The sequence below is a fragment of the Tachypleus tridentatus genome, chromosome 3 (assembly GCF_004210375.1).
Source record: "Tachypleus tridentatus isolate NWPU-2018 chromosome 3, ASM421037v1, whole genome shotgun sequence".
Taxonomy (NCBI): Eukaryota; Metazoa; Arthropoda; class Merostomata; order Xiphosura; family Limulidae; genus Tachypleus; species Tachypleus tridentatus.
This window is the reverse complement of record NC_134827.1, coordinates 13,536,323-13,563,498: the sequence shown is the minus strand read 5'-3', so window position 1 is coordinate 13,563,498 and position 27,176 is coordinate 13,536,323. Positions and strand designations below refer to the sequence as shown.

At 29.3% G+C, this 27,176-nt stretch overlaps 1 protein-coding gene across 1 annotated transcript in view; it reads left to right on the top strand.

Moving 5' to 3' along the window:
- Positions 1–27,176, top strand: part of LOC143246383 (nucleolar MIF4G domain-containing protein 1 homolog) — a 54,195-nt gene that overhangs the window by 7,130 nt on the left and 19,889 nt on the right. Inside the window, exons 3-13 of the mRNA XM_076492986.1 lie at positions 753–894; positions 2,769–3,636; positions 8,159–8,229; positions 12,065–12,193; positions 15,844–15,968; positions 17,191–17,284; positions 19,085–19,178; positions 20,267–20,403; positions 20,779–20,895; positions 25,480–25,610; positions 26,066–26,230. Coding sequence (XP_076349101.1) covers positions 753–894; positions 2,769–3,636; positions 8,159–8,229; positions 12,065–12,193; positions 15,844–15,968; positions 17,191–17,284; positions 19,085–19,178; positions 20,267–20,403; positions 20,779–20,895; positions 25,480–25,610; positions 26,066–26,230 — 2,073 coding nt within the window. The remainder of the gene's footprint in view (positions 1–752; positions 895–2,768; positions 3,637–8,158; positions 8,230–12,064; positions 12,194–15,843; positions 15,969–17,190; positions 17,285–19,084; positions 19,179–20,266; positions 20,404–20,778; positions 20,896–25,479; positions 25,611–26,065; positions 26,231–27,176) is intronic.

Here is a 27,176-nt window from a genome sequence, read left to right as displayed (position 1 = left end):
GAAACATTCTTTGCAGCATTAATTGACTAATAAATTAGCTTATGTGGCACTAACTCGTGTAACTGCTGCTCTCCAACTAAATGTACCCAGCTCTGCTCAGCATTCACAAAATATAAGTAAATAGAATAAACAATCATTCTTTATTCAGTCAAACACTAACTACTTAACTAAATAATAGAATTCACCAGTTCTATCTCTACTGGTATTGTTTTGTTCAAATTGCTCTCAACTTTCAAAAAGTACTAGTTTTGAAGCAATGCCTTTCTTTTCAAACCTTCTGGTAAAACAATACAAAGATATAAGTTAGTAATAAACAGAGCCTATAATAATAATATTTATTGTGTACTGAGGTAGTGCCATATTTAAAAACTTGATCAAAGAAAAATGGCATTGTTCTCACTTTATTGTAGGCTTCATGTCTTTTCACATGTGATAATCTTTGGTCAAAGTAAAACTAGCTTAAATGTTCTTTTAATATAAAATAATCATATAGTTCAGTAGTTACAGTAAGAATGATACTGTTTTGTGAATCATTGTAAAATAGTAGATATTGAAAGAATAGAAGTGTTAATTATCAATCATTAAAAACTGCTAATATTAAGATTTCATTTTTTTAAGTGATATATTACATGTGCTATTCAGTTTAAAAGTGAATCCAGTGAGAGTAATAGTATTTAACTTTCAGAATAGTTTTAATTTTACTTTCTTTCAAAATAATGCAAGTACATAACATTTTTCATAACTTTATATAGGTAGAAGAAGTGCGAAAACTTCAGTTGTTAGAAGCTAATAAGGAAGAAGACAGGTTGATTAAACAACTAGAAAAAAAAATTCATTTAAATCGCAGAAAAAGTAAAAACTTGCCCAAATCATTTGTTGATGAAGGCTTGGACTGTATCTTTTTTTTTAATTTTACTTTCTTGAAGCTTGCTTTATATCTTTTTCAGTTTAGGTCTATAGATATTTTATTATATTGGAACTAACAGTATGGCTCCTTTTCTAACAAGCTATGCTATTGTTGAGGCTAGCGAGGCAGAAAACAGCCGAACACACACACTGTTTTTGTTTTTTGTAGCTTCCACAACTTTTGACATCAAAGCCAGAAAGGCTCACTTGTATTTCCTGATGCTGTATATCATTAGAACTTTTGCTTTTTGTTTTTAACCAATAAACATGGCCAGGTGGGTTAAGGCATTCAACTCGTAATCCGAGGGTTGAGGGTTCAAATCCCCGTCACTTCAAACATGCTTGCCCTTTCATCCATGGGGGAGTTATATTGTTATGGTCAGTCCCACTATTCCTTTTTAAAAGAGTAGCCCAAGATTTGGCAGTGGATGGTGATGACTAGCTGTCTTCCCTCTAATCTAACACTGCAAAATTAGGGATGGCTAGCGCAGATAGCCCTCGTATAGCTTTACGCAAAATTCAAAAACAAATAAACAGTTTAACCAATAAACACTGATAAAACATCCTTCATACAAATTGAAAAGAAACTTGTGTTTCTACACAGTAACCACCAGAAACTAGTATTCAGTTTATGTTAATGTTCCGGCTTTCCCAAGTCACTGTATTTGCAACATTTAGCTCTTTATATACCAAATAGCCTTAGTATATCACTCCCAAAGATAAAGGACATCTCGTCCATTAGTGTTACGGTTACTTTACAATGTTATGTAATGTTCTTATAAAGTTTTAACATAAAAAGAACTATGTTTTGTACCTGTTGTTAATCCCATAAGAGAAGTTAGGGTGTAGTGTATATTATTATACTCATTATTGTATTTTAAAAGCCAAAACTCCAAAAAACATCAATTTTAAGATATCTGAATAAAAGTAAAGCAGCTAAAAATAAATACTGAAAAACAGGAGTCATATATTTCAGTCAGTATTTATCTGTTGGACAAACAGACTGAATAAAGAGCAGTCCTTATTGAAACTGTATGTAAAGCATACATATGGGTAAATTATATATGCACATATTACTAATGAACTGAAAAATATGTATCCTTTTGAAATTATTAACTATGTACAAATATTTGGAAAAGCACGAAAACAAGGTTTTTGTTGAACCTATCACAACAGAAAGTGTTAGGAAATTATTGATTAATTACATTCATAATCAGCTATAACAATTCAAGAATTACTTGATTGGTCATGAAAGAAGAATTATATATTTTTTACTTTAAGTGTGACTTTGAATTGTATTATTTTCACTGATAAGGTAAAATGTTAACTATACTTCTATTAGAACAAATTCTTTTTGAAATGCATTGGATTTTGAATATGACTAGTAGTGAATGACATCCTAATGCTGACACTTTACGTGGAACTAAGATTAGATTTTTAATTTTATACAATAGGCATTGAAAAACTTCTTTTTTTGTTTTGAAAATGCTGACTATGAACAAATTTATGGAAAGCATATGCAGTAACTAAATTTTCTACATTTTGTGAAAATACAAATAAGCTTACAAGTTATTTTTTTTATAGTGATGGTTTTTAAACCTAATCTTGTAACCACATTTAGATTTATCTAGGTTACAAAGTTCAAGATTTTAATTTTTACTACAAGATGCAAAGTTTTATCCCAATAAATTCATGTTTTATAACTATAGTATTCACTATGAACCATTTTCACCAAAGGGTAATTAACTTTCATATTGTATTTTTTAGTTATCAGTGTTGTTGACAGGTATTATTTCTATGTATAACTTGGATTTGTCAGGTTTAATATGGTCTTGTAGCTTAATCTTTAATAATTTTTGAAGATATATTAGAAGTCATTGATAATCCTGAAGATGCATCATTTACCAAAGAAATTAGTGATGGTGACTCTGAGTTTGAGGATGACTTAGCTCTAGCTCTTGGGAAAAGAACAACTGATAGCATGAAGGAAAGTACTGAAGATTGTTTGGGACAGTCAAATAAGGCCAAAAATTTAAAAGATGCTAATAACAAGGATGAGGATGATTTCACAAGCGATTTTAATAGTGATAATGATGAGGATCAAAATGCAGGTCGTGATAACACTGACTGTTTTCATACAAAATATGAGGAACATTCACTTTATGAAAATCACAATAATCTTAATGAAAAGAAAGCTCCAAAAAAGAAAAAGTCTGTTAATTGGGTAGATCAGTTAGGTCTTACAGAAAAAGAAAGTCTTGTACAGAATGAATGCACAGAAGTGAATGAGGTGGAAAATGAAAAGGTTTCAATATTAGTTGAAAAAAAAGAAATAATGCGACAAGATTTGGGTAGGAAAGATGTAGCAAGTGAAAATGAAAAATACACCACAAATATAACTACAGCAATTGGTAAGAGAAGGAAGAAGTGCAATGAGAGCTCTGCTGAGTCATTAACGAAAAAAGTAAAAAAAAATAATTCAGATGAAGAAATTAATAGCAGTGAAGATCACAATAATGAAAATTCCTCAGGTGATAAAAGTGAAAAGAATGATTATTGGGAAGACATTTATGGTCGACTAAGAGACGAACAAGGGAATGTGATAAAACTCGGTAAGAAAGATACCAAGTATATTCCTCCTGCCAAGAGACTTCCAGCTAAAACAGAAGATGAGAAGAAGAAAAAAGAACTGGAAAGACTTAGAAAACAGTTAAAAGGACTTATAAACAGGTATAGTTAATATGTATTTCTGTGCTGTTGTGTATTATGAGAGTATCTCACAATTTTTTTTTTATGTGCGTGTATCAGGTCTGGTAAAAAGGATTCTTATAGCCTTTTTATCACAGGATCAAGTGTAATGGGTCTTTTAATTCCATATTATTTTCTGTTTATTATTTAGTGTTCATGCAATCTTACTATAAAGATGATCCTTTGCATGTGCATCAGTATCCATCATCCAGAGGTGGCTGGATCAGTTACTTTAACTTTTGTGTGGTAGATGTTTAATGATATACATGGGTTATTTTGTTTTAAGACTTTTGTCCAAAAAAGAGGGATTAAAAAATACCTTGAAACATGAAACCTTGTTTAAACTCTTAAACAGTGAGAATGCTGTAGGTACCAGCATCAGGTGATGATGGATGCTGTTTAAGGGTTACATGTACTTCGGACTTTGGCTTTAAACATACAAGTGCTTGGTCAGTTAAATGATTTAATTACCTTTTGTAAAGCAGAATATACAATGAGCATCTAATGATGTTAGAGGTTTAATAACAAAAGAATGAAAGGGAACATCATGTAACATTGTCTCTTGTAGAAATTTTTTCTGAATGGTTACCCTCAGTTAATGTACAATAAAGTATTTGGTACTAAAACAAACCAAGAAAGGCTTTACCAATGATATAACATCTTTGTTTTTCTATCAATTTATTCAAGAATGTAAGATAAAGAAATTAAACTTTATTCTTTCCTTTAACCATTTAATACATTTGGATTTCTGATTTGCTACACTATGTTAACAAAGGTTTCCAATGAATGATGTAAAAGTTTTCTGAGGTTTACTTCTTTCGTGTTTATGCTGTGATGTTGTGTTGTTACTGTTTACTAGCTAAAAAATATTTAAATTTAAAATCTTTGTTCATGTATAAGTTGTACTTATTTAAAATACATCAGTGAAAATGATGGGTCCATCATTATTTCACTTTGCTCTGATATATATTCTCAGTTTATTTCTCTGAGTAAGAAATTGCTTGGCTAGAGAAATTCAGTTTTGGACCAAACTGTATGTATTCTTCATCTGCAGTAAGCAAACACAGAACATAGTTTCTTCATTTCAAAACAGACTTAGCTAATCACTTGCAGTTTTTAGTATATATTTTGATATTTCAAACAAAATTTCTTTATTAACCTGAAAAATTGTATTCTTGTTGATGTATATAATTAAGAATACATGAACTGTTTAAACATGGAAATCATGCTAATGATGTTACACTTCAATTACATCTTGTATTAATCACCATATAAATTCATTTTATCATTTGGCAGCTACCCTAGTTTCATTAGCAGTGGATGTCACCATCAGTCGTGCTTTCCACACAAACTCTACTTTAAAGAACAGTCTAAATTACTCCAATTCAAACAGTAATGCAAGAAAAAAAATGTTGGCATGGAAAAATATAAGTTGAAATAACCTGTTCTACAAACATCCATCAAGATCAAATTTTGCAGTATTAACTGTAGTAGACAAACAAAAATGATAATACAATTACTTTCTCCTTTATAACATAATAATTATTCAAATTAGTATATGTATCTAGTAGCACTGTCTTAGGGGCTGTGAAAAGTTCTACATTATATAAACATAAAAAATTACTCTGATAAAACTATAAAAGTAATACAGATAATCTCCATGATGTATGAAGTCTATGTTAATTTCCTGTGTCACAACATCCTTACTGAACTTAAGAAAAATAGGTATATACCAACTAGACTATCAGGTACAACATTGCATCATAATGGTACAGCACAAATATTTACCATTACAATTTAACAGTTTGTTCTCATTGTACTTGTATTATATACATTTAGTCATTTTCTTGTGCTCACAACTGACAAATTTCAAATATTTTGGATGCATAGATACTTACAACTTTTCAGTTTCATCTCCCAGTGGTACACTATATTATGAGTAATGTTTTTATCAGATGGGTTACTGTGTAGTCAAGTTTTAATGGTTTGGACAGTAACTCACCAATCAGAGTACAACTAATAGTCTATTTTAACAAAAACTATTAGAGTATAGCTGAGAATTTGTACAATGGCATATGTTCTTTTAAAATGTTTTGATTTTGTTTTTAAGTGACGTGAAAAAAAACTTGGGATCAAGTGTATCTTCAAAAGGGTATAAAAAGGTTAACTCTGGACATCCAGGCTAAGGTTGAGTTATTAAAAGTGAAATGGGAGTATTAGAAGTTTTCATAGAAAGTGAAATCATAATACTTTTATTATATTCTTTAAACTTTTTCCTGACTATTATTACAGAATATTAATGTGTTCATGTCAGTTTTATTGTACTTAATTTTACATTGACCTGTATATAATATGTATATAATATTTTACATTGACCTGTATATAATATGTATATAATATTTTACATTGACCTGTATATAATATGTATATAATATTTTACATTGACCTGTATATAATATGTATATAATATTTTACATTGACCTGTATATAATATGTATATATTTTACATTGACCTGTATATAATATGTATATAATATTTTACATTGACCTGTATATAATATGTATATAATATTTTACATTGATATAATATGTATTGACCTGTATATAATATGTATATAATATTTTACATTGACCTGTATATAATATGTATATAATATTTTACATTGACCTGTATATAATATGTATATAATATTTTACATTGACCTGTATATAATATGTATATAATATTTTACATTGACCTGTATATAATATGTATATAATATTTTACATTGACCTGTATATAATATGTATATAATATTTTACATTGACCTGTATATAATATGTATATATAATATTTATACATTGACCTGTATATAATATGTATATAATATTTTACATTGACCTGTATATAATATGTATATAATATTTTACATTGACCTGTATATAATATGTATATAATATTTTACATTGACCTGTATATAATATGTATATAATATTTTACATTGACCTGTATATAATATGTATATAATATATATGTATATATTTTATTTTACACCTGTATATAATATGTATATAATATTTTACATTAACCTGTATATAATATGTATATAATATTTTACATTGACCTGTATATAATATGTATATAATATTTTACATTGACCTGTATATAATATGTATATAATATTTTTGACCTGTTGATATAATATGTATATAATATTTTACATTGACCTGTATATAATATGTATATAATATTTTACATTGACCTGTATATAATATGTATATAATATTTTACATTGACCTGTATATAATATGTATATAATATTTTACATTGACCTGTATATAATATGTATATAATATTTTACATTGACCTGTATATAATATGTATATAATATTTTACATTGACCTGTATATAATATGTATATAATATTTTACATTGACCTGTATATAATATGTATATAATATTTTACATTGACCTGTATATAATATGTATATAATATTTTACATTGACCTGTATATAATATGTATATAATATTTTACATTGACCTGTATATAATATGTATATAATATTTTACATTGACCTGTATATAATATGTATATAATATTTTACATTGACCTGTATATAATATGTATATAATATTTTACATTGACCTGTATATAATATGTATATAATATTTTACATTGACCTGTATATAATATGTATATAATATTTTACATTGACCTGTATATAATATGTATATAATATTTTACATTGACCTGTATATAATATGTATATAATATTTTACATTAACCTGTATATAATATGTATATAATATTTTACATTGACCTGTATATAATATGTATATAATATTTTACATTGACCTGTATATAATATGTATATAATATTTTACATTGACCTGTATATAATCTTGTTAATTGTGCAGAACAGAGCTCCTTTTCTTCCTTTCATGAATTATTATAATGCTGTAGGTATCAGTGAAACAGTATATAATAATTAACATGCAGTATGATTGAGGGTATATGTACATACCTGAGGGTACATCCCTCAGTTTCATGTTATCATGCAGTGCATCTGATGTGTTTTAATAATAATATAAAATCCATATTTTTCAGGGTGTGGATTAACTTGTGGTAGGGCTTTAAATATTAACATTGGTGGCATGGAGTTGAATTTGTGCAGTACCACAAAATGTTTCTCAGTTTAAGCTGCATATGGGTTATAAAAGTGACAGTCAGATATTTAGTGTGGGTAATAAATAGGTGTTGCTAACAACCTGCCTTTCACCTCTTCAGTAGTTCAAAATTAGGGATGATGGCAGATAGTCTCAGTAGCTTTGCTATGTATACAATTTATCTGATTTTATCCTAAAAAATACACATCAAGAAATACAATAATAGAAAGCATTTTGTTTCATATGTGCGTACAGATGTACCTGTTCACAGATTTGAATTTTTCAGATGTATGTTTTAAACCTGTAACTTTGGGAAGTAGCAGATACACAGTAATTATTTTATTATACATTTGCAGGTTGAGTGAGTCTAACCTTAAACCTGTCTCTAGTGCTATGGAAGACTTGTATATGTCTCACAGTAGAAATGGTAAGATAGGTTTTGTTCAAAATCTTAGTGTATTTGTTTTATAGTCTCATATTTGACAGTAGAAGATGTAGTAAAAGGGTTAGTGAAAGTAAGAAATCTACCTGTAAGACTGATTTATTATTTAGCAGTAAACTTGGTTTATGTTAATGATAAAAACATGATATATAGTTATATTTCTTTATTCATAGCCCAGTGATTGCCTCTATAGGTGAGAGATAACATTGACTCTAAATCATAAGACTATGGTTTGCAACTCATTGCTGCAAAAACATATTCTTCACTTTGGAGTAATGGATGTGCTATAAGAATGATGGTCAACAACAGATTGTCCAAAATAATCTGCATTTTTTTAAAATTAGTTTAGAAAGTCTGTGGGTATATTATTGTGTACTATGAATTAAATGTCATGCTTTATGGGAGGTAAAATAAATTATTATACCATTAATGTAATTTGTGGTACTTTTCAGTTCCTTCTGGTGATACCCTACTAAGTCAATAAACATTACTGATTATATCAATCTCTCATCTTCCAGAATGGTAACTCCTTACAAGAATATGAAAGCGAAAGGCAGATATAAAAGAAGTTTGTGGGAAAACTAGTTTCACAGGGTGAATATCAAATTAAGTTGGGGAAAAAGCTATGATTAATGCACAGTATACAATCATGATGGCTTTATATGTAAGCAGTTAAATATTAAAGAATGAGTAGTTGTGTGATTCTATGGGTAATTTATGAAGGTGGTTGTTTTTCATGCTAATAACTACAGGTAGTCACCAAATTAGGTTCATGGGTATGGTCAAATCACACTGTTCAGTGAGATAATAGTTGGCAGTGGGTGTTAACTAGGTGCTTTTGCTCTATTCTGTCAATTTAACATTACAGATGGCTATGCACAGATAAACCTTGAATAGTTTTGTGCAGAGTTCTGAAACAAACTAACAAGCAGCTTTTATTTTAAACTTTTTTCATATACCTTGTGTAAAAGTACAAAGTTTAACCCAAATTTGGTATCATGATTTTGGATACATTTGCTTTTGTAACAATAATTAGAAACAAAACTATATCTGAAACATTTAAATTATAAAGAATAACAATGACAGAGTGTTTATGAACTTTGATTAGATGTTTTTGGTAAATGTATGATATATAATGAAATAAAAACCAGTACATGACATATTTGCATTATATCCCATTGTGCAATAAATGTCTGTTTTACTTGAAAGCTAGATTTTCACACATTTATTAACCAAATATATTTTTAGGCCTAATTGCATCATTTACTGACCTAACTTATTTGGAAAACTTATTAATAAAACATGTTTTATGTTATTAATAACACTGCACCACAATTTTTTTGAAAAGTTTTGCTTCCTGAAAAGGTTTTGCTGATTGTGACAGGTACCTGGTGGGTATGCACAAATATAATTTTGGTTTTGCTTCATCACGTAGGAACTCTGAGAAATAGACAGTTAACTGTTTACCAGCAATAATGTATTGAATTGCATTTATGTTTCTAATATGCTATTAAGTTCAACATAATTAAAAGTGTTTTGCTCCTGATTTTCGTTTGTATTCAATGTCCGGTGCATCACGTTGCAGTGTCCAGCAGTAGTCAGCAAGCATTGACGGATTCCAGTTTCCCTGATATCATTTTTCCATTGTAGCAATGTCGTGGTGAAACTGAAGATTTCAATGAAATAGTACATGATGGGCAAATTTGGATGTGATTTTCATGGTTTCCAGTTTCCCTGATATCATTTTTCCATTGTAGCAATGTCGTGGTGAAACTGAAGATTTCAATGAAATAGTACATGATGGGCAAATTTGGATGTGATTTTCATGGTCAGCAGCCAAAAATCTATAAGGAACACTCAACAATGTTCAAGAAGCAAAAGCTTTGTTGTGCAGTGTAATTAAATTATAATCTTTATCTCACTAAATGTTATTTTAAAAAATTACCTTTGTAATCTTTTCAGAAATTATTTACAACTGTTTTGAAAAATATTCCCACTCATCTCATACCAAGATAAAAGTGCTGTCCTATAACAATTTTAAATTAATTGCTGTCAGGAATTTTGTAAAGTGATAGAGAATTAAAGTAATTACTTCAACAAAATAGATAAGCAGGAGAGTCATTAGAATTAATTTACCTAGCTTATAAAAAATATAAAACTACAATATAGAATTAAGCTGGAAGAATCTGGTCCATCATAAGAAAAATATTTTAAGTACTTACAGTCCATAAAAGGAAAAAAAGGGGACACTGCAGCTTATTGATTGTGAGAAAGAAAATAATTTCAGCTTTTAAGATGTATGTTCATGATTTTGTTAGGTTTAGAACCAGACTTCTAAAGTAAAACATAAAGGCAAGTTGAACTTTATACTTTTTGAAACCATGTTTATAAAATTTATTGCAACAAACATACACAGATCCCAGATTTTTTGTTTTCTTTTATATGTTTGGAAGTTATTTAATGTATTTGAAAAACTTATCCATAAAATCTAAGTGGAAGGGCAAAATATTAAATTTGGGCTAGCGGCTTGTTTTTTTCCCTGAATCACAAATATATCAATAAACACCAAAAGCATTCTAGATCTAAATGTTTTAGATGAGCTATATTTTGTAGACAATTTGAAGGAAAGTTTGGACAGAATGTTTTCAAAATTTGATGCCATTTGTCCTCATAAAAAGGAGTCAGCCTAGAAAAGGTTAAATACTGTTTGCATTAAGTGTTTGAATTAAACAGATATTGACAACCATTTTATTCAGTGATAAATTATCTTCTGCTGGCTTGAATTTTATTTAATTTTAATGAAAGAGTTTTAGTGAATATTAACGTGACTTAAGTTTATTAATTTCTGTTATTTGCGTTGAGTATCGGATATGTAAACATTGGGTCTGATTTTGGTTTCAGTTAACTTTGATTATACTTCAGTGCATGGAGATCATTCTTTATTTTTTGCTGTCTAACATTTATTACACATAATTATAATTTTTATGTTGAAAAATTTAATTTATTGTTGATTTAAAATTAAAAATTTTTTTTTTTATTTTCTGTATAAAATTAGCATGCTTGAACTACAACTGAAATTGATTTTTTTGGAATTCAGATATCAAACATGCAGGACTTTTATTTTTTAACTGATGGCAAACAATTGTCAGTTATTGTGAAAGTTTCTCTCAGAACTAATAGTCACACTCTAAGAAAAAAAGATTCATGAGTTAAATATCATTAATAGATATAACTTATGTCAGCTGACATAGATTTATAGTAAGTATCACATTTTTGATTTAATTTATTGCTGTGTGCAATTTTAGTCCTGTACTTGTGATAATTACGTTTCCTAAAATAAAAATTAAGATATCAAAAGTAACTCAAACATTTGCTTGAATGCACTGTTTTTACTTGCTATTTTGAACTCTAAGAATCACACTGAAATGTAAGTGAATACATTAATTCAATGAGCTATTGGAAAAAAAACTGAACTGTTGGTTAGATATCTTAGTGTATATTTTTTTATCATGAATGTTGGACTTTATGCCAATTTGTTTTATATGTTTGTCATTCTTTACAACTGATCTGAATATTTGTAAGGTAATATTATGAACTGGCAAAATAATTTCTTTGTCTTTTGATGATCACTGGTTAAATACTAGAACCAATGACCACCTATCATGTGTTAGTTTAGAATTTGTGATATATATATTTAGAAATTATAATTCTATTTTACTATATGCAGAAGCTAATAGCTTACTGAATCAGTTTGATCAAATTTGTGGATATATTTAATATGTCAACCTTTAACAGCATGTTTTGTTGTATCATTAAACAGATATGAATGAAACACTGACATCTTTGATATGTGAAGCAATTATACAACCTTTCTTAACTCCAGAAAGGCTAGTGATGGAACATGCAATGTTAGTAGCACTTCTTCATGCTAATGTTGGAACAGAAGTTGGTGAGTAGCAACAAACAGCTTAATCTGTTTTATTTTGTGTTTTGGCTGCACAAATACAGAAATAGTTGTGTTACTATGGTTCTTATCTAGTTTTGGTAAATAAAAGTGATTTTTCAAAGATACAGAGATAAATATTTTCTTTAGTAATGGAGAAACTTTCAGGGTTATGAAAAATGAGAGAAAAGGGGAGGAGCAAAAATTGTAAAGGGAAAAGAGAAAAAAGGGAAATGATTATTGGTTTCTGTCCCTGAAACTGTGCCACTGTTTCACTGTTGTTGACTGGTTAGTAAAAAATGAAGAATGGGATCTTTTAGGATCTTTGATGATAGCATGAGAAAAACTTGATTTGTTTGGAGAATATTTACTTTTGAGAATAAGCACTTTTTAACTGTTAGATTCAAGTGAAAGCTATTAGAAGTTTGTAAGAAATGTAAATATGTGCTTTTTTCACCAGTTGAAACTTGGAAGCTGTCATATTAACTGTTTGTGTTGAAGTTTGTGTGTCCAGTTTGTAAAAAAAACTAATAGCTAACATTGAACTGTTTACATGTAGAAATAATTTTGTTTGCTTGCTAACATTGCCCTAGAAACCAATTCTAAATAATGGTGTCACATTAATATATGTCTTGAACAATATTCATTTCAAACTATTTTGTTCATCTGTGAATCAAGCTTAACACTTTTTGCAGTCTAAAATTGTGAAATAGAATTTGTTTCTTGAAATATGAAGACAATCAAATATTTGCTACAAGTTGCATGTTATAGATAAGATATTGGTATGTTTTTGCCAGTGTTAGTTCATTTTTAAGTTAGATTTTTTTCACCACAACATTTTTTAAAAACTGTCCGGTGATTGAGTAACACTCTAAGCCGTGGTGGAGGAAATTAATAAAATGAATAATTTGTTTCAAATTAAGTTGTAATCAATGTTTCCTTCAGTTTTTTTCATTCTATGTGCAGCATGAATTTTTTTCATGTGCACCAATACCAAAGAATGTGAGAATGTCCACTACCAGTTATTTTTTTAGGGGAAGGATATTTTTAGGCCATCAGTCCTAATGGATCATTAAGCTTCTCTGCAATGCTACTAGTTGGTTATTTGGGCTTTCAGCTTATTGACTGCTAGAGTCATTAAAGCTCTGAATATGCTAAGACATTTTCACTATTACTGAGGATGTATGTGGCACTTGATTGGTTGTTGTGTGGCTGTGCAGTTTAGAGGAAACATTGGTTGTAATAAATAAAAAAGGTTAAGTGAAACTATGAATCATGAAGTTACTAAAGCTATCTTCAGTTCTGGTAGCCTGAAAGTGTTTTAGTTTGTTTTTGTAATTAACATGTAAACTTTGTTTCAAGAAAACTGAAGGATTATCAATCAAATATATTAAAAAATAAAATATATACATGTATTTTGCTCATTAACCCTATCACAACAGTCACAAGTCAGCCTATGTCATCATGTTTATTGACTCGCATTCAATATTTTATTGAACTACTATTTTATGAATTTAAGTTTGGTATCAAATTGTAGATTACAGTTAAAATGCTAGTATTATACATTAGTTAGTTTCTTAATTTAAAAGTAAATATTGATAGAACACACCTAAAAATTGTTTTTTGTGAGTCACACTGTTTGTTGAATGTTAGATTTTGTGGTGTAAAAATAATAAATCTGGTTTTGTACCAGTTGAAACTCAAATTATCAGTATTGACAAGCTACAATATAAAATAAGAACCTCAAAGCTTTGTTATTTTGCTGAGATATAATTTATGTAACAAATCAAACACATTTTTCCATTTTTGGAAAGAGCCCATGGTATATAACACTTTGACAGCTTAGAATGTTCCCCTAGAATTTTCTGAGCCATTTTAAAACCAAGATTTCGAGGAGGTAGGTTGTCTGCCTAATTTTCATATTTTTTATACCTAAATACAGCTTAGTTACTAAGCTTGATAAGTTATCGTTATATTTATGATCTTTTGGTTATTCAACTGTATATATGTATATACATATAAATTCATTTAATATTTTCCATGAGCAAAATTTAAAAAAACTTAGTAACCTACATCAAGCAGCAATTAAGTTCAAAGGTTGTAGCTAGGAGAGATAATTGCTTGCTTTACTTCTGTATTTGCTGTTTTATATTTAAAAAAAAGTTCAATAATTTTTTTCTAAATAGTAGTTATCTATATGCATATATAATAATTGAAATATGACTGTATATTGTAAAATATTACTAATTTACTAAAACACGACCAAGACAGTGTCACTCTGTAAAGACTAAAGGTCAGTTTTATGTCATTGAATACAGTAATATGAATACACATGTGCTGCGTCAATGAACATTATGTAATGTTAGCCAAGTGTGACTGGAAGGTCAGTCTGACAATTAATGTATATACGTATAATGTTAGTAGATTTAATCTATTTGCTCTAGACATTTGTGTTCTTGAGTAGTCATTTGTACTCATGCTAAAGTGAAGAAAAACATAATTTGTATTCCAATTTTTTTTATGATTGTCAGATTAGCAAACTCCACATAGTTAGGGTAGAGAGAATAACAGATTAAAATATAAAGTTTTACTGAAAACAAACATCTGAACTGTACTTAGGAGGTTTCTGAGATTACAAAAATAAGTTGGGATTTTTGGAAAGAAAAGTTTTTTAATCGTAACATGAAAATCACTTCACACTTGGACTAGATATGAAAAAGACTCAATGTTTTTCATAAACAAATCTTCAGTAAAAAAATACATCATTAAAAAAATCTGTTTTTGGTATACAAAACAATTGTAATCTTTACTAAAAGTCTACCAAATTTTATGAAGATATACACACTGCATCAAAAGTTATAGTATAAATACTTAACATTGGCAAATGTATTTTTAAAATTGTGTATATTATACCAAGCCCATTTTGAAAACATTAATGTTAAGGGCTCTTTAACAGTAATTTTCTTTTGTTGGAGTGTGTTTTCTTATTCTGCTTGATAATCACCTAGTATTGAAGTATCACAAACAGTGATTGATTGATTGCTTTTTTCACTGAAACTTCAATTAATTTGTTCATTAGTTATGATAGTTTTTTTCTTAAAACTGGGATCCACAAGGTGGTCTCAAACAGGCCTAAAAAGTTTCCTGGCACTGGATAAAATAGTAATTTCAGCAAAGATTGTATTTATTGATTTAAATGTGACTATTTAATGTTCTTTTATGCCAGAGGTATCTCACAATGGTTGTTTTGTGGAATTTCTATCAATTTAATTTGGGATTCTCAGCCAGGATGTCTAAGTTCTTAGTGGGGACCTCATGGTTGAGTCTGATACTTGGTATTTGAGTCAGTAAAGCTAAAAATGAAAGGCAGTTAAAAGCTACAGCTAAAGCCATGCCTGTCTGTCTATAGGTAGCTCTAACCAGTATTTGCTTTTTCTATTTTCAAATTATGGAAATTTTCAATTTGTCTAAATGTACTTGGATTGCTTTTAGTGTAATTGTGATGTTTTTACATAACTGCTAGTAAACAAAGTGTAATCTTGTTTTTTTAAAGAGAGAATCAGTCTTAGTTATGAGATGTATGTACCATCATTATGCTTAACCCTTAAAGTGTTAAATATGTAATTTAGATGTGCTTGATTTTAATATTTGTTTAGGTGCACATTTCCTTCAGTCACTTGCCACCAAATTTAATATCTTACTGAACAGTGGGCCAGACCACGGACAAGGAAAAGAGTGTGACAACCTCCTGGCATTAATGGCCCATTTATACAACTTCAAGGTTGGACATAGATTTGGTTATTGTGTTGTCTTCTGTTTGTTTTGTGTTGTGGTAAATTTGTCCATAAAATTAACTAAAAAATGTGAATAAGCTGTTGAACTTAATTCATGAAATTCTTGTTTTGGTAAAGGCTAAAGTTACACAGAATGTAGGGTGTCTGAAAAGTCGGAAACCCTAAACATTACAATAAGTTTTCATAATGTCTTCCATATGTTATTCTTGTAAACCAAAACAAATGTGGATTAACAGAAGGATTAACTTGACCTTATACTTACAGTATCAAAATCAGTAATGTATCTGAAATTAAGAAATGTTGTAAATAACCTGTGGTTCCAGACTTCAGGACACTGTAGTAACACATAAAATTTATTGAAAAGAATGGATTTAATTATACATTCTACTTAGAGTTTAAAATGATATTAGTTGATTGTTATTTAGAGAACCAAATTGAAAGTCTATTTATAGTGCAAGATGAAATTCAACTCTAAAATTAGTTTCATAAGTTTATGGAACAAGCACTTGTTAGCTGTGTTAGAATGGAATTCAAATCAGACAAGTTCTTTCTCTTAGCTTGATCTATATTTGCTATTAAAAATTTTTTGAGCCAAACAAGATATTTGTGTTTTTTGATAACTCAGTTCGGTAAAATCTATAGCAGTATTAACCATGCTTTTAACTTTTTTCATGTTAATTTAGTGACTAATAGTGATAGTGATACAGATTACAAAGTTACGTACATAAAATTTTCTGAACTCTATCCTTTTTTATTTATTTTGGTTGTTCTTTCCAGGTAGATAAAGAACTTTCCAGGAAAAAAATAAAAAAGGATTTTTTAAAGTCATTTCTTAAGAAAGTTACAAGATTATTATTTTTTAAAATCTAGATTAATAGTATTTTTACTTTCAGGTATATTTAATAAAAATTTAAATTGTTTTAAAGTTATGGATATAAATATTGATATCTTATTTTCATTCTAAATTATCTTTTTCTCTCTCTTACTTTTGAGTACCATTTCTCTGTATGTGTGCATGCCTACAAATCTACAATAATAAAAGTAACTGTTATTATAACATAATAGTGTGATAACCATAATCACAAAGGGAATATGTTATATAGTCTATATTAACATTAAGAATGCATATCTTGTGATTATTACATGAAGAGTGAAATGATGTTGACCTCCAGCATATTTCTACAGAATTTTTATATTCATTTTTCATAGGTCACCCATTCTGTTTTAATTTATGATATACTGCGTTGCTTGGCAAAACATTTTAAAGAAAAGGACATTGAGCTTATACTTTTGATTTTAAAAAGTAAGTTTTGTTTTTTGTATAACAAAAATAAAATATTTTCGGGATAGCTGGAAACCTGGATATTTATCCAAGTTACTAAAGTAAAATCTTTCACTTAATTGTATAGAAATAAAGTTACCAAATATTATATGAATGTAATTTTTTTGTAAATTAAAATATACTGGTGCACAAAATAAATGTATTGGGCTCTTGGAATTTTTATAAAATTGCACGAGTTAAGCTCAATATTTAGCATTTAAATACTGTTTTATATCTACCCAGTGAGCTATTGATGTAAAACTTTAATATTCATTACTTGTCAGTGAACTTGTAGGTTTATTAACTTGAAACAAGGTGGAGTTGTGACAATATATGTAAAAGTAAATTTTACTGAATCTCAATAAAATATCTTAAATACATTTTTAGGTTAACCAACTAACATTTCATCATAACTGCTTGGCTAAATTGGTATGTCTTGAAGATAAAGTGTTCCCTATAATAATTTTTAAACGAGTGTAATATACAAAACACCAATGTTAATGCCAGTTAATCTTCACAAACTGATTACTTTTGATATTCATAGCATTGTTAACTTTTGTATTTTCAAATACCTTATTCTCCATCCTAAAAAACAAAAAAATCCTGATTTAGTAACTTGTTATAATGATTTTATAAAATATTTCTTTATTTTTAAAATAATAACTGAAATTTTATGGAGGTTTATAGAATAAGAAACTCCTTAATTGTCTTTCCTTTTGAAGATTCTATTTTTTTTGCACATAATAATGACTGGATTCAATATCTTTCAACCACTGCATTGTTTTTTAAAGCGACCAGTAAAGAGACGAGCCAACAACAACAACCTTGTATGCATCTATATTTGATCTGATGATGTTTTGATACTTGATGAATCTCATTTTATAGTTTAGTTAAAATGTCAATTTTTTACTTAAAATCTTTTTGTAATGATGTTAACTCATTCAAACTATGAAATTTTGTGATACTATTTATGTTTTGATGTTATGCACAGCTGACACAATCCAGATAGCCCATTATGTGTAGCTCCACAAAGAACACATCAATATCAGATAAAAAAATGTAATAATAAAATAGTGAATCCTAATTATGAAGCATAAAACCAGTAGAAATTTATTAACTTCTGGGGGCCTTGCATGAACTGATGGTTAGGGCACTACTCACAACCTGCATGCAAGTCGTGGAATCGAATTAAAACTCATTGATAAATGTACTCGTGTTTTCGATCATGAGAAAGTTATAATGTGATAGTTAATCCTACTTTCAGTGGTAAAAGAAGAGCCAAGGAGTTAGCAGTATATGGTGTTTACTAACATATTTTATACTCTATCACTTCAGTCTTAAAGACAGCTATTACAGGTAGCCCTTGAAAGGGAAAATTCATTTAACAAGTTGTAATAATTAGCTATATAATATATGAAGTAAAACTTCTTGTACATAGATACCACTGACTGTAAGAATCAAAATGTTACAAAATACTCTTTAAGTTGTATTTTATCCTCCAATATATGTTACTGATGCTTTAGATTTGTTATACATCTATGACTGATTTTCTGCCTGTCATAGCTCTTATTTTTTACCAAATTTACCATTTAGTGTTTAAACTTTCATAAAACTGTTGTTGTATTTGCCCTTGTTCCTCCCATCTTCCTATTACAAGATGTCAGTAAACAAAATCCTATATCAAATTATACTTTAGAACAAAGAGAATATAATATGAATGAAAAAATAATTAATCATAATATATACTTGTGTTTATCAGTATAAATTTTCAATCACTACCAGGTGTGGGGCTTAGTCTACGGAAGGATGATCCATTAACACTAAAAGATGTAATATTAGACCTTCAGTCAAAGTCAGTAGATTTGAATAAAGACTGGTAAGTTTCATTCAGACAAAAATAAAAATAAAAAATTCATTGTGTTTTTACATTATTTATTAATAATTAAAATTATAGTGTTTGCCACATGTATTTTTAACTTAATTTATGATTTTTTATAATTCTATTAAAGTTTTTAGATGTGCTGTTGTTGACATTTTCTCTGTTGTTTTAACTAATTTGTTCTTAGATTACTAATGTGTTCTGTTACCCTGCTTGAGAATAATAAGAAAGCTGTTTTGTTGGATTGCCATTTCTCATTAATAATATTAAAATGAAATTCAAACAAAATAAATAAGGTTGGGTTTTGAAACTCGTAGTATTGAGTATATTCTTTTGCTCAGGTGTACAACAATGTTTGTCAGAGAACAGTAATTTTCAAAGTTATCATGTCATACCCTAATCAGATCCATAATGTTTTTAGACATTTCCCTTTTTTGTTTATAGGCTTTTGCTTCACTGTCCATACAGTGTTAGAAATTTGATAATAATAATATTTATTCTGATAATGTTTGTAGGACTGTGAAAAAAAAAGTATTAAAGGCTAATTGGTTCCAGAATAATAGATATTAATTAAGATAGGCATAAAACTGTGCACGTAGGGGTGGCTCAAAGATGGTTGATTTAGGAAGCAGTGGTTAAATGATGCATGTGTGATGGATATATTAATATTTATCAGACAAAGATATGAACAACAGAATCTTGCTTCAGGTGGATTATTTTTTAATATGTGCAAAAACAATATTTTCTATATATATTGGTGTTTATGATTTTCTTTTAATCATGCTATAAGTGATTTGGTAGAATTAATATTAAATTGACTAGTCAACTTATTAAAGGGAAAAAAAGGAAAAAAGGCATGTGGATATTGATTTGTATAATTTTAAATTATTGCATTTTAAAATAGTCATTCTTGTTGTGTATTCTCTGTAAAAATATTAAACTATTATGAACTATAAATTTTGCAATTTTAAATATAAAGATGAGGTGTTTTTGTGATGCTAAACAATTTTCACTTAAAGATGTAACATAAAGCAACAGTGGGAACAAAAATTAACTGTGTATATCATTCGTTGTTTTCATGACAGCTCAATCCAGGCTCGTGTACGGTTCATGTTGGATATCCTTATGGCAATACGTAATAATAATATGCACAAAATACCTAACTATGACCCAAGTCTTGTAGAGCACTTACGGAAAGTATTGCGGGGATTTGTTCGTAAAGGTGTGTACATCTCGAACGTAAACTATGTGAGAGTAGATAAGCATATTAAAATCAGTTGATAAGTGTTGCCTGTTTTAATGCTTTTATTTGATATTTCATTTTGGTATGTTTATGAAGACACAAATGCTTATTTCTTTAATATATTGATTCTTTTTTTCCATATGTATAATAAGTTTAAACTTGTAGATTAGTTTATAAAGTTTTCGGTTTAAAAAAGAAATATGTACAATTTCCATTGTGATATATGTTAAAGATGTAGTTTGTGTGTATGATGTTAGTTAATTTAATATTCAATCTTTATAGGCATTTTTCAACATTTATGTAAATTATATATTTTTGTTGTAATAGTGATACATTGATTTGTTGTACCTTTAGGTTGCAGTGTGCAAGAACTTAGAATCTCACTTGAAGATTTGCTGAATGCTGAAGAAAAAGGACGATGGTGGATTGTTGGGTCTGCTTGGTCTGGTCAGATCACAGAAAAAGATTCTGGTAAACTTGAATATCGATTAGTTCTTACTATTAGTTATTCTTACAGTGTAGAATTGCATATAATTAAACTTCTCTGATATAATATTAAATCTTCAGAATGTACATTATTTAAGAACTACTGTTAGTAGATTTAGTTGTGAGCAGTGTAAAACATAAGTGGAAAATTAAAAATTGTAAATATAATCTGGGTTGCAGTTATATTAGGATTTTTGTTATGCAGCAGTTGACTTATTGTTTACTTTAAACTTATGTGGATCAATTGTGGTAAAAGTGTGCATGCCATGGCATTTTATACAATACTATTCAAAATGGTTACACATTTGATGTTAGATTTATCAACTATTCATATTATGCTACATTGCTGACTTAGTTGCAATTTGTGCTGGAGGATAATTACTACCATATATAATATACAGGGATGAAAAAAAACCCAAAAACAAACACTGTATATATATGCATTTTAAGGATCTAGAGAATATGAAATATGCAAACTGTTTCATGGATAAAGTTGTTTTTATTGTATATCATCTTGAACTCCAGTTTGGCTGAATGAGACCAACATCAACAGCGAACAAATATATCTTGAGAACAAATAATTTTATAACACATCAAAATCCTTCATCATTACAGAGTTAGTCCATTGTACTGATCCCTTGCACATTCAATTAAACCTTACTAGGTCATCTTTGTTTACACATTTGCTTTTTCTTTAATTACATTTAGAGATTTTCAGTTATTATATCCTCTGTAAATCTCCCATACTTACCTTAAGTGATGAAGAACAAAACATATTTGTAGAAATGTTTATCACCAGCTAGTAACTGATACTGTTGAGGCAAACTACTATTAAAGACAAAAGTCTGGACTACAGGCCTTAAGACTGAACTTTGGCATAAAGTATTACAAATGTATTGTTTAGGCTACCAGACTACTGTAACTGTAATTCATATAATTTCCATGTGTAGAATGTAGACTGGAGTGATTAAATCTCTACTTTCAGTATTCAACAACTTTAAAATAGAGCTTTCAAGACTGACTTCAACTGAGACATGTACTGTGAACTTCATGCTGACTCTAGATTCAGTATAGACCACTTTATCATGTATAATGTAGATTTCAAGTTGATTGTAGCTTCAGTATAGACCACTTCCCTATATATAATGTAGATTTCAAGTTGATTGTGGCTTCAGTATACACCACTTTATCATGTATAATGTAGATTTCAAGCTGATTGTAGCTTCAGTATAGACCAATTTCTTATATACTTTTCAAAAAAAGAAATGCAAAAGGCAAAATTTGAGACATATTGTTAACAAGTTTATTCCGGTAGTTCTGTATGACATATGTGAAACTGTGCACATTCACTGCTGAACATCCAAAGTCTGCAAAGGCGAAGTCCACACTCACTAGCTGACGTTTAACGTCACTCAACGTCAATAACGAGTATGCCCCCCCGTGAGCGTCAATAACTGTTTGGCATCTCCTGCCCATGGAGCAATGAGATGACGAATCACATCCTGTGGAATGGCTGTCCACTCAGCCTGCAAAGCTGCTGCAAGCTGAGATAGAGTCCACGGTTGAGGTTGTCGCTGTCGCAGACATTATTCCAACTCGTCCCAAAGATGTTCGATGGGGTTTAAATCTGGTGATCTGGAGGGCCAGGGAAGAACGTTGATGTTGTGGTGTCTCAAGAAGACAGTGGCGAGTCGGGCTGTGTGAGGACGGGCATTGTCATGTTGAAAAATGTCGTAGACGTTCACCATGATGGGTTGCACATGGGGCCTAAGAATCTCGTGAGAGCGGTTGTATGCGGTCTGATCAGAAATCCTATGCAGCCCTGGTATGGTTGAGGCAGTAGATGTCGCAGTGGTGGTCCTATCCCGAAAGTGACGTAACCGGATGTAGCGATCTTGTGCAGGTGTGGTCACATGAGGTCTGCCAGATCGTGGACGGTCACAAATTGATCCATGTTGTTGGTGATGATTCCATAGCCTTGTGATGGTGCTTGGGTGGGCATTCACAGCTCTGGCAACATCTGATCGAGATTCGCCTGCTTCCAAGCGACCAATGGCGTTGTTGCGTTGTGCTGCAGTCAGTCTTGGCATAACTGTATTGCATGTTGGTGGCTTAACACTGAGCTATGGAAACCGAGAACCCATCACTTTTATAGGGATTTTACACATGTTGCACTTGCAGAACATGCAGATCTTTCAAACAAATTTATTGGACACGAATGTGTTTTGGCGAAAAATCCAATGTTTTTCTCCGTTTTCAAAGTGCACAACTTTTATTGTCATTTTGGTCTGACAATCAGTGCCTTAACAAGTGTAACATCACATACTCTGAGCTTGTAACGTTATTACATATATTTCTCTTTAAAATAACAAAAATATCCCTTTTGGATTTCTTTTTTTTGAAGAGTATATATAATGTAGATTTCAAGTTGTATGTAGCTTCAGTATAGACCACTTTATCATGTATAATGTAAATTTCAAGCTGATTGTAGCTTTAGTATAGAACACTTCCTTATATATAATGTATATTTCAAGTTGATTATAGCTACAGTATAGACCACTTCATTATGTATAATATACATTTCAAGTTGAATATAACTTCAGTATAGACCACTTCATTATGTATAATATACATTTCAAGTTGAATGTAACTTCAGTATAGACCACTTCATCATGTATAATGTAGATTTCAAGTTGGCTGTAGCTTCAATATAGACCACTTTATCATGTATAATGTTTATTTCAAGTTAACTGTTGCTTCAGTATAGACCACTTTGTTGTATATAATGTAGATTTCAAGTTGATTGTAGCTTCAGTATAGACCATTATGTGTAATGTAGACTTCAGGTTGACTGTAGCTTCAATATAGACCACTTTGTTATGCATAATATACATTTCAAGTTAACTGTGGCTTCAGTATAGACCACTTCATTATGTATAATGTAGTGATTTTATTACTACAAGCAGGCTTATTTTGGCCTAGTAGTTAGTGTGCAGTGTGGCTGTTATGACATTACTGCAGAATCATTCCACATTTGGGGGCTGTGGGTGTGTTATAACAGTAACAGTGAAATTCCTTTACTGGTGAGTAGCCCAAGGGTAAGGTGTTGATGAGATGGATTGCATAGATAGCTCTTACATAGATGTGCACTTGTATCCAAAACAAACATTACTGCAAGTATGTAGTTTTTCATTTGAGAGAGTTATGATGGTAATCTAATTACATGTGATATATAGTAGTTTTGAGAAACTGCTAGAATCTCAGGCTGGTAAATGTTAGGTGGAGAATATTACAATATTTCAAATAACAAAATAAAAATGTTTTTTGCAGAATTTCTGTTGAATAAACAAAGAATGTGATTGCAAAGTTTTGAACTCTTAGAGATAAACCATAGATCTAAAAACATTTTGTAGTTTTTTGTGATAATATCTTTGTGTCACATCTGCTGTAAAGCTACGTAAATGTTCTTGTATCACAAGATGTCAGGCAAAGATAATTTAGGTTTAGCAAGAATAGTAAGCTCACTTCCCACAATAAATTGTTTGGGTGAAACAAATTTTTTTATTGAATATATTAAGTTTGTTGTATTTGAAATTCACACACACAAAAAAAAAAAAATCAAGCACTTTGTGTTTATTGAAAACAAGCTACAGCTTACATATATAAATTTATTTCAACTGAAAATAGCTACTGGCTGTGGTACCTGATAAGATAATGGCGGTGTCATTTCAAAATATAAAGTTGTTTACCAATAAGTGTGTCAGTCATATGGTACCTGTATGATTTATTAATTAGAAGTTTAAGTTTCCACCTGGTAAAATAAAGCATCAAAATAAGTATATTATTGGATATCTGACAAGTTGAAACTGATGGGGAAATATAAAATGAAACCTTCTACTAAATAATAAACAATTGGTAGTCTAGATAAATAAAGGAATTTTTGTTTCATTATTGTGAATTTTGAGTGCTTACACTCTTAAAATTATGTTGTAAATACTAAACGGAATTTTAACTCATTTTTTTTCGTAAGCTTGGCAGTAGTTAGAAGATTTGTGCCATTTGTCACTCAGTTTGGTTAAGTTTGTTTTAGCTGTGAGAATGTAGAGAACAGAATATCATTCGTGTCCTTCCAGTTCAGCTATAGTTAATTTTATAACTGTAGCTCTATTCCAGAATTCAGTATACTGTACATATGGATGGTCAATATATGAAGAACTAAAGTTCTGCAGATTGAAGAATCAGATTGTAGAATGTGTACAAAAGTTTTAAAAACTGAAGAATCAGGCTGTAGAGTAGCTATTTAAGTTTTGAAATCTGGAGGTTCAAACAGACTACTTGAAACCATAGAACATCAATCTAAGGATTAGAATTGTGACTTCAGTTTTGTGTCTCTTGAAATAATAACTGGTAATTTTGTCTGTTATTTAAAGGGTTTTTTTTATTTGCTATAAGTTTTACTTAATAAAGTCTCTTGATATATCTAAGCAACCATAAGATAGCAAAAGTATTACAGGTCAAGGTAAACAGTCTTCTCAATAGGTGAAGTTGATTCATTGTTATAATCCTCAGGAACAACAACTGTAGAGAGTGGACCAGTATTGTCAGATGAAGTTAGTGATTTCATTCTAGAACTAGCACGGAAACAACGAATGAATACGGATGTGAGGAAGAAGATCTTCTGCATTATCATGACTGCAGAAGTAAGTAGGTGTTATATTTTTAATACATATCTTAGTTTACATTAGTTAGAAGTGTCTCCTTCACAAGGAATTAAGATGAACACAAACTTGAAAACCTATTGCCACAAAAACACTTGAATTGTAATGAGTAACCTCTGATAGTAATAAGTAAAAGAATAAACTATATAAGACATTCATTAAACATTTTTCACAATGAATATTTATTATGTTATCCTCATTGTTCAGATAAGGAATAAGTTTTAATCATAATTTAATAAGGTTTTTTTAAAATTCAGTAATACAAAACAGTCACAAGAGAAGTAATTTAAATTATTTTCTGAGTACAGAACCTGTACATTTTTAAATACTTCAAATTTGCTCTTATTTTTAATTGTTTTTCAGTAGTTTTTAAAGAAACAAAAAGGGTGAGAAAAATATAGAATTGAGTTTCTAAACTAAATAATGGGAATTTACAGGACTTTTTAGATGCCTTTGAAAAGCTTTTGCGCTTAGGATTAAACAAAGAGCAAGAGAGAGAAATTATTCTTGTTATGATGGACTGCTGTCTTCAGGAGAGTCGTTTCAACCCTTATTACGGTCACTTGATACAGAGATTCTGTGAAGCTGATCGCAGGTTTCAGGTATTTAGGATAATTAGTCTTAAATATATTTGATTATTTTTAAAGATTTATGAATTATTTCAGTTGTTTTCAATTAAATTATCATAAAAATACTCTAACAACATTTACAAAGATTTGTTTTACCTTTTTGATTGATGAAGTGATAACACAGAAATTACAGTATATGAAAATGTACTCATCCCCCCACATCCAAATTTATGTTCTTTAAATTAAGATGTTTGAAATTCAGTGATTTTGATTTAAGAAAATTTTCACTTTTGTATGGTATTTAAACATTATGAATTTATGAGATTCGTAAGTTAAATTAATGAGAAACATTTTCACTATTCTTTGATTTAAGGAAATATAAAAAATAATTCTTTTATAATTTCTAATTTACTCCTTAGTTAAGCATGAGTTCTGGTAAATATTGATAGGATTTACTTTTTAAAAATGTCCTGTTTGTGTAAATAATACAGGCTTGTAAGTTTCAACTTCATAAATATTGTGGTTTTAGTCATAGATTTTTCATAATTCAGCTACATAAATTTCAAAAATAATATTCTTTTTTTTATATATAACGTAAAGAATTCTTTAATAGTCAGGAAAGAAAAACAGTTGTATAGATCAAGTTATTATTTTATTTACTGTGATGAACATTCTTTATTATGATATTTATTAACAAAAATAGAAACAAACTGAAGGAAAAGGAAGAACACTGATGCCAAATGAATATGCATTCTTATTTATCCTGGTTTTTGTTTTTGAGAAATATGTGTCTTTTAATCTTAAAACTATGTTTTAATCTCTTGTGTACTGCATCTGGAGCTTGTTTCAGTGAATTATAATCAACAACTTGATATGAAACATATTGGCATAAATTCATAAAATATAGATCAATAAAATTTTGGATGCAAGTTAACAAACATGTTGATATGGCTTTTGATCTGTGACTCATTGCAAAAAT